The sequence below is a fragment of the Tarenaya hassleriana genome, unplaced genomic scaffold (assembly GCF_000463585.1).
Source record: "Tarenaya hassleriana unplaced genomic scaffold, ASM46358v1 Cleome260, whole genome shotgun sequence".
Taxonomy (NCBI): Eukaryota; Viridiplantae; Streptophyta; class Magnoliopsida; order Brassicales; family Cleomaceae; genus Tarenaya; species Tarenaya hassleriana.
In genome coordinates, this window is record NW_010965870.1 from 128,942 (window position 1) to 138,419 (window position 9,478).

Below are 9,478 nucleotides of genomic sequence, written 5' to 3' on the forward strand. Positions count from 1 at the left end.
TTTTATTTAAATAAAATTTTAAAAATATAACTTACGATGAACGAATGCCACCAAGAACGTTTGATGTTGTCCGGTACCACCGTCCAACAGTAGTACAGTTGAGGAAAATTTGACGTTATTATTGCTGTAAATTTTTTCCTCAAATCTTTATCGTTAACCCCGAACCTAATTATAATAACAATTTATTAATATTAACTAATAATATAATTTAAAATAAGTATTGAAATAATTTAATTTATAAATTACCATAACGCCCCGTCAAGTTCGGGATCGATTAGCGGAACCTCGCGAGTGTCGAAGGAATTTAAAATTTCCTCTACCTCCTCCAGAGTTATATCAATCTCTGGGAAAAGTGGAGGAGCGTCCAGCGGTTCCGGAAGACGAGTAGGTGGCGGTGGCGGCGGTGGCGGTGCTCCAGAAGAACCCGCTAACAATCCTCCGGAACCAGAAAATCGCCTACGAAACGGTAAAAAAACAATAGGAAAATCGCCTACGAAACTGTAAAAAAACAATAGTGAGTTATTAATACAAAACAAAAATATTAAAAAATTGAAAAAGAATTGAAAATCAATTACCATTTTGTTTTTTTTTTTTGGTCGAGATTTTTTTTTTGCTCGGATTTTTTTTTTTGAGATGTGCGAGAGTGAATGATGGGGAAGAATGGGGCCGCTCGCCCTTATATAATCGAAAATTTCAACGGATTTCCAACGGATCCGTTGGAAATCCCTGGGCGCATTTAATGTTGTCTGATAAATTCCAACGGATGCCCGTTAGATGCTTCATTTCCAACGGGCATCCGTTGGAAATATTCTGGAATGACGCGATGGACGCCAGGTGCGTCGAACGGATTTAATGTTTCAGAATCCAACGGATGCCCGTTGGAAAAAAAGTTGGTACCGGCCATCCGTTGGAATTTATCAGAACGGATTCAATGTTTCAACTATTACAACGGGTGTCCGTTGGAAATGGCCAACGGATATCCATTGTAATTCTGGTGTCGATTCGATTGGTGCGCTTCGATTCCAACAGACGCCCGTTGGAATTTAACATTTTTTTTAAAAAAAAATTTAAAAATCTCAAAAATACAAATAAATATGATAGATTTTTCAAAATACAAATACATATGAAAACAATAAAAACAAATAAGTCTACATAGAATCTTCATCACTTTCATCATCCGGAGTTGTATCATGGTCCGAAACGAATTTGTCTATATCGTCTTGTACGTGTAACGAATCATCAAGTAACTCGTTGTCTATGTTAGGAAGTGCAAGTGTCTCGTCGTAATCATCATCTAGTCGGATGGGAAGAACCGGATCTTCGAGTTGCTCTTGCATTGGCTCATCGAGATCTTATACCGCATAACGCTCCGTGGACACTCGGTTTCAATAGCTCCGCAAATGCAATAGGAATCAAAACAGCTGACCATTGATCTTCTCGTCACCGTTTCACCGATGTCGCATAATGTTTCTGATATGGAATGAAGCATACCTGGTCTGCTTGATCTGAAAGTATAAAAGGATCGTACTTTGCATATGAACGTTTCGGGTTTATGTCAATCCCTCCCCATCGATTTTTCCGTGAGCCGCGTCCCGACGTTGTATCAAACCAATCACATCTGAATATGATTGTTTTCAACCCGACTAATCCTGGATACTGGAGTTGGAAAATCTGCCGAAGAACCCCAAAGAAATCAGGATCTTCCGATGACCTGCTTTTTATACAAACTCCGTAATTGAACGTGGATTTATGTTTTTCCATGATCGTAAGTGTGAAAGGTGTATCCTCGGGTGAACATTATCGGCCAGCAAATGACTTTTCTTCCAGGTCCATGTGATATATCTCTAATCCATGCCGGAATTCTATCACTGCATAACTGAATCTGCGCATAAAAATTAAATTAAATGATATGAGTAATTATACACAAATACATACACGTACATATATATATAGCTAGAATACTTACGTAGTCTCGAAGCCAAGATGCATAATGTTGTTCCTTCATTCCTTCAACTTCCTCCCCACTTAGATTAGGATATGTTGCCAAAACGTCCTCGTCAAAAAGTCTTAAAAACATGTTGTTAGCATATGTGTAATTAATTAATTTCTAATCACATCTAAGATTAAAAAATGTGTACCTTTCGTATGGCTTAAGTTCTTCACAATTCAACAGTATATATGTGGCGATGTGATTGTACTCTTGTACAGTTAACCAATATTCTTCAGATTTGCCTCCGAGGCGTCCAATAGACTGAAAACTTTCGGGAATAAGTCCGAAACATGAATCATAGTGGTAGAGATAACTTCTATCGTCTTCGTTAATAGCCCTCCTTTTCTTCGTCTGAATATGAGATTCAAAATAGAAAGAACTGAAATAGGAGATCTCCTCTAACAAATACTGTTTGACGATAGATCTTTCCACTGCTGCTTTGTTTTTTGCCTTCTTCTTCAGATGGAAAAAAAATCGCTCAAATGGATACATCCATCTAAACTGTACTGGACCACCGTAACATTTTTAGAGTGTGTCGGAACCTGTTTAAAGTGCGTCGAAACATGTTTAGAGTGCAATAAAAGATGTTTAGAGTTCATCGAAACATGTTTAGAGCACGTCGAAACATATTTAAAGTGCATCCAAACTTGTTTAAAGTGAGTCAAAACATACTAAGAGTGCATCCAAACATGTTTAGAGTGCATTAAAACATTTTTAGAGTGCGTCGAACTATATTTAGAGTGCGTCGAAACATGTTTAGAATTCATCTAAACATGTTTAGAGTGCATTAAAACACTTTAAGAGTGCGTCGAAACATGTTTAGCGTTCGTCTAAACATATTTTGAGTGCACCAAACCACGTTTACAGTACATCCAAACACATTTAGAGTGCATCCAAACATATTTAAAGTGTCTCAAAACATACTTAGAGTGCATCCAAACATATTTAGAGAGCATCGAAATATTTTAAGAGTGCGTCGAAACATGTTTAGAGTGCATCAAAACAAACTTAGAGTGCATCCAAACACGTTTAGAGTGCGTTCAAACACGTTTAGAGTGCGTTCAAACACGTTTAGATGCGTCAAACACTTTTACAGAGCATCCAAACATGTTTAGAGTGCATCGAAACATTTTTAGAATGTGTCGAAACATGTTTAGAGTGCATCCAAACATACTTAGAGTGCGTCGAAACACATATAGAGTGCGTCCAAACACTTTTAGAGTGCATCCAAACGTGTTTAGCGTGCATCAAAACATTTTTAGAGTGCGTCAAAACATGTTTAAAGTGCGTCGAAACATTATTAGAGTGCAATAAAAGATGTTTAAAGTTCGTCGAACATGTTTAGAACACGTCGAAACATATTTAGAGCGCATCCAAACTTGTTTCAAGTGCGTCAAAACATACTAAGAGTGCATCCAAATATGTTTAGAGTGCGTTAAAACATTTTTAGAGTGCGTCGAACTATATTTAGAGTGCGCCGAAACATGTTTAGAATTCATCTAAACATGTTTAGAGTGCATCCAAACATGTTTAGAGTACATTAAAATACTTTAAGAGTGCGTCGAAACATGTTTAGAGTTCGTCTAAACATGTTTTGAGTGCACCAAACTGAAGAAAATGAAGAATGAAGATTGAGTTTAACAGATTTGGACGAAGAAATATGACAGAAGATGATTGATCTTGGTTTTGTGATAATCTGCCTTAGGGTTCAAGAGAGGAGAAAGAATAATCAATAGGGGGTGAATATGCACGAAAATTCACTTAATTCCCTTGAATTGAACTTTACAGCAGACCTAAGTTATATACACATTGCGTGATACATCAAGAAATGGTAAGTAGCTACATTTACATATCAAAAAAAGGCAATGCTGGATTGCCATAAAAAGGAAATATGCTGGAATTGATCAGATTTTGTCTCCTTCTTTGTTCCCAACGGTCTGAAAGTAATCTTGGATGGGCCTAGATTGCTTCTTGATTTTTGGCCCATTTGCTATGATCTGGTCTTGGTCCGTTAGCTCCTTGATATGAAATGGTCTTGGTCCAAGAACATAGCTTGGTCTTCAACATGACTTGGGCTGCTTCCTTTCATCCGAATTCCTAAAGTTGTGTCTTCATCTTCAACATTCTCTTATTCTCCAACATTCCCCCTCAAGATTGGCTGGCAAAACTCAATGAGGCCAATCTTGGAGAGAATTTTGTTTAGAACAAAAGAACTTGTAGCCTTTGTAAGAATATCTGCAAGTTGATCTTGACTTCGTGTGTACCTTTTTGTTATCAATCCTTGTGTGATCTTCTCTCGAATGAAATGACAATCCACCTCGATGTGCTTTGTACGTTCGTGAAAGACTGCGTTGGCTGCTATGTGTAATGCCGTTTGATTATCGCAGTGCATTGGTGTTGGTAAGCCAATCTTGATGCCGAAGTCTCCTAGTAGTTGACGAAGCCATAGAACCTCGCTTGTAGTGTTGGCCATTGCTCTATATTCAGCTTCCGCGCTTGATCGTGCGACCACTGTTTGCTTCTTGCTTCTCCAAGTCACCAAGTTTCCTCCGACGAATGTACAATAGCCCGTTGTTGATTTTCGATCATTTCGGTCTCCGGCCCAATCCGCATCACAATAAGCCACAAGCTCAGTGTTGTTGTTGTTTGCCATCCATATGCCTTTGTTTGGTGTTCCCTTTATATATTTGAGAATGTGGTCCACCATGTTCCAATGAGTCGTCGTTGGCGAGTGCATCCATTGGCTAACCTGATGCACAACGAAACTTATATCAGGAGTGTAATAGTGAGGTAGATTAGCTTACCTACAACGCGTCGATATTGTTCCGGATCTGGAAATGATTCCCCCTCGCGTTGATCTTTGAAGTGTTCTTCAATTGGCGTCCGAACGGGTTTAGCTCCAAGTTTTCCTGTTTCTTTAAGCAAATCTAAAATGTATTTGCGCTGAGACAAGAATAAAGCATTAGTAGTTCGAGTAACTTCAATACCAAGAAAATATTTAAGTAAACTCAAATCTTTGATGTCAAAAACACGGTGTAAGTATGCTTTAGTATCAAGAATACCACATATATCATTACCGGATAATATAATATCATCAACATAAACTAAGAGAACAATGATACTCGATTGGCCTGTAAGTGTGAAGAGAGAGTGGTCTGATTCACTGCGTGTGAAGCCTTTTGCAATTAATGCGTCATGCAACTTCGAGTACCATGCTCGAGGAGATTGTTTCAGACCATAGATGCTTTTGCGGAGTTTGCAAACCTGTCCAGATTTGAGTGTGCGTTTGTAGCCTTGTGGAGGAGTCATATATATGTCTTCCGTAAGATCTCCTTGGAGGAAAGCATTTTTGACATCCATCTGCCACAATTCCCAACCAAGGTTAATTGCCAAAGAAAGCAACACTCTTACCGTGGGTAGCTTAGCGACTGGTGCAAATGTTTCGGTGTAGTCTTTGCCATGCGTTTGAGTGTAGCCTTTGGCAACAAGCCGAGCTTTGTGTCTTTCAATGTCTCCATTGCTGAGATATTTGATCTTGTACACCCATTTGCATCCAAATGGACGTTTGTTTGGAGGAAGGTCAACTATCTCCCAAGTTTCATTCTTTTCAAGTGCAACAATCTCTTCATCCATAGCTTGTTGCCAGACTTCTATATCCTTAGCTTGGTTGTAAGAGCTAGGTTCAAGACCCTGTTTGACTGTACTCAGAAAACTACATTCAGTAGTATCAAATTGAGAGAGGGAGGAATACTTCTCTATTGGATGAGCAACACTTAGTTGAGCTTGTGGTGTTGAGGATGATTTCAACCATTCGGATGGAGGTTTTCTGTCCCTTGTACCACGGCGGAGAGTAGGTGCTGCTGATATTGGGGCAGGTGCAGCGACGTGATCAACGTCCAAAACAACAGGAGAAGGTACCTGCACCTGTAAGTCTGGCAGTAATTCTCCTTCATCTGATGACGAGGTGTGATGTTCCCCCTCATCCGATGGTCGGGTGTAAAGTTCCCCCTCAGTCAAAACTACAACGGGGTTGTTCTCCTCAAGATGATCACCACCTGCATTGTTAGTGGGAATAACATTGTTCAAAGGATTAAGAGTAGGAGTTGGGATACCATCTGCATGTAGAGGTAAAGTGGAAGATGTAGATTTGTGGTGATCAGGTTGAACGCCTAAGTGTTGAATTGTTGTGAGCAATTGCATAAGAGGAGCATTGTAGTCTTTCCCACGTTCGGTGAGACTTTCCAAGGGCTTCCAATCTTTGTTTTCGAAGTAGCTTAATTCCTCATGAAATATGACATCCCGACAAACATAAATGCGGTTGGTGGGTGGATGAAAACATGTGTAACCTTTCTGATCAGCGGGATAGCCAAGAAAAATGCATCGGATGCTTCGAGGATCAAGTTTGTTGCGTTGGCCTTCATCTATACGAGCAAAGCAAACACAACCAAAAACACGTAAGTGGGAAAGAGAATCACACCGATCAAAGAGTACCTCATGAGGGGATTTATCATTGAGCACTTGGGTTGGTAAACGGTTGATCAAATAGCAAGCAACTTTCACAGCATCACTCCAATAGGCTTTAGGGACATGCCGATGAAAAAGAAGTGTTCTCGCCACTTCCATAAGATGTCTGTTCTTCCTTTCCGCAACACCATTTTGCTGTGGAGTGTGTGAGCAAGAGCGTTGATGAACTATGCCTTCATGAAGAAGAAAGTCACGGAATCTTGTGCTCATGTACTCACCGCCATTGTCGGTTCGCAAGCATTTGATCTTAACACCAAATTGGGTAGAAACATAAGCAAGATAGTTTTTCAATGCACCAAAGACATCACTTTTGTGTTTCAAAAAGGTAATCCACGTATATTTTGATTTCTCATCTATAAACGTGACGAAATATTTGAAATTATCACGAGAAAAGCAAGGAGAAGTCCATACATCCGAATGAACCAAATCAAAAGGGTGCTCATAAATAGTGGAAGAAATCGGAAAAACCGTTCGACAATGTTTCCCCAAGGTACAGGCTTACAATGGATTCTCAACCGAAGCTCATTCCGATCACTTTGAACGGTGATAATTACTTCTATTGGACTAAGGCTGCAACTGCAGTCCTCACAAGTAAAGGATTATGGGCCCACGTTTCCACCAAAAGGATGCCTCCAACACCACAAATGGCTACAGGAGAGGACAATCCCGTGGAAGTGGAGAACCGAAACAAAAAGGCTGCGGATGAATATGCTCAATGGAAGCAACTTGATAGCCAAGCCCTTGTTCTGTTACAGGGCTCTCTTGATTCAACAATTCTGCAATCTTTCATCTCTAATGACACAGCAATGTCATTGTGGGAATCGCTGAAACAAACCTACGGTAATCTCTCGAACATCAGCCGTATCTTTGAACTCAAGAAAAAGCTATTCAATTTGCAGCAGAATGGACAACCATTCAACAAAATTCAAGGAGAATTATCTGCACTTTGGGCTGAATTAGAGGAGATTCGCCCCACAAGCACAGATGCTCCTACTGTAATGACAAGAGCGCAAGAGGATAAGGTCTTCTCTATTCTTCTTACTCTTGATCCATCGTTCAATGATTTGATCTATCACCTCTTGCGTCAATCATCCCTTCCTTCCTATGAGGAAGTGTGTATGATGATCAAGAGAGAAGAAGGTGGCAGAAATTTATTCACAGGGCCTCTTGAACTCGCTCACTTCACAAAGAAGCCGTCTTTCACATTGAGGGATAGAAAAAGCTTCTTTTGTGATCACTGCAAGCATTCTGGCCACACAAAGGATCGCTGCTGGGTTTCAAATCCCCACTTGAAGCCATCACGGTACAAGGACACTCCTCGTCGCGAGGCTGCTATGACTGCTGGTCATGAACCTGTCCCAAACGAGAGCTCTATCAATCTCACTTCTGCAGAGTTGAAGGGTCTCAAACACCTTCTCCAAACCTTCAACCAAGATTCTGGTAACATCACTACATCTCTTTCTATAGTAATTGATTCTGGTGCAACTACACATATGTTTCGTGATGCTTCTTGGTTTACAAATATCACAACAAGTAATGGTGTTGTCTCTGTTGCAAATGGTAAATCTGTTCCGATTCTCGGTCATGGTACTATATCTCTTTTTGACACAAAACTCACGGCTTTATATGTCCCACAGTTTCAAACCAATCTGCTTTCTATACCTAAGCTAATTGCAGGTACTTCTTGTCGTGTTATCTTTGATTCTAACGGTGTTATTTTTCAGGATACTAAGACTGATCGAGTCTTTGGAAAAGGAATCAAGATTGGCAACTTATACTACCTACAACCATTTCTGATACACACTCGGGCTTAAGAACACACGATCGATGGTGATTCTTGATTGTGAAGGGTGGATAGGTTTCAGAAGTTAGTCTCTGGCTCTAAGGCACTCGATCTTTGCTTCTAAACCAAAAGATGACGTGAATGGACTAAGGAATTGATAGGGAAATCCTTGGACAGACCAAGAGATGCTCGGACACACCAAGCAAGGAGATTAGCGAAATTGGACACACCAAAAGCTAAAGAAAACAATGCAGAAATTTTCTTATTCAAGTCTGATCTCTTCAGCTCGAAATTACAAGAAATAAATAGCAAAAGAGAAGCAAAAACAAAAGGAAATTCGTGCCTAAACAGCAGCAAGAGGAGAGAGAAGTTGCTGAGCTTGCCATGCCTACACTACCGGATCCACCACTTACAAGAGCTCGAGCACGCAACCTTAGAGCTAAAATCAACCTGTTCATAGATCATTGGCTGATGGAGACGTCGGATCACTTGGCTGAAACCATAACTGCCCCAAGACATGAGTTTAACTCGCTGAAGAAGACACATGGCTCCTCCAATGATCTCTAACGGTTAGATTGTTGCAGATTCTTGGCTAAGTTATGGTCCACCTTTAATGTGATTTTTAGAGCACATTTCAAGTGTCCAATAGCCAAGATGTTCAGGTCTTCTCCCACATTCAGGTTGTTGGCAACATGATCTCCAAAATGGTCTTCACTTGGTCATGTGTCTTCTTCAGCGAGTTAAACTCATGTCTTGGGGCAGTTATGGTTTCAGCCAAGTGATCCGACGTCTCCATCAGCCAATGATCTATGAACAGGTTGATTTTAGCTCTAAGGTTGCGTGCTCGAGCTCTTGTAAGTGGTGGATCCGGTAGTGTAGGCATGGCAAGCTCAGCAACTTCTCTCTCCTTGCCAAGTGCATCCGTAGCTCCTTCTTGTGTTTCATCCGTGTTCGGCTGCTCCTCATCCGCATCTAGGTCGATGACCTCATCATTCGCACATGCTTGGAAGGGAAATCCTTGGACAGACCAAGAGATGCTCGGACACACCAAGCAAGGAGATTAGCGAAATTGGACACACCAAAAGCTAAAGAAAACAATGCAGAAATTTTCTTATTCAAGTCTGATCTCTTCAGCTCGAAATTACAAGAAATAAATAGCAAAAGAGAAGCAAAAACAAAAG

At 40.4% G+C, this 9,478-nt stretch overlaps 1 protein-coding gene across 1 annotated transcript; it reads left to right on the plus strand.

Moving 5' to 3' along the window:
• The first annotated feature begins 7,017 nt into the window (after nucleotides 1–7,017).
• On the plus strand, nucleotides 7,018–8,246 carry LOC104817097. The gene is made up of 2 exons (XM_010546175.1): nucleotides 7,018–8,191; nucleotides 8,239–8,246. Exons 1-2 carry the CDS (start codon nucleotides 7,018–7,020, stop codon nucleotides 8,244–8,246), a joined length of 1,182 nt encoding a protein of 393 aa, XP_010544477.1.
• Nucleotides 8,247–9,478: the final 1,232 nt, after the last annotated feature.

What these genes read in the sequence shown, in the direction of transcription:
- LOC104817097 (XM_010546175.1), top strand. Translation starts at nt 7,018, where the DNA reads ATGGATTCTCAACCGAAGCTCATTCCGATCACTTTGAACGGTGATAAT.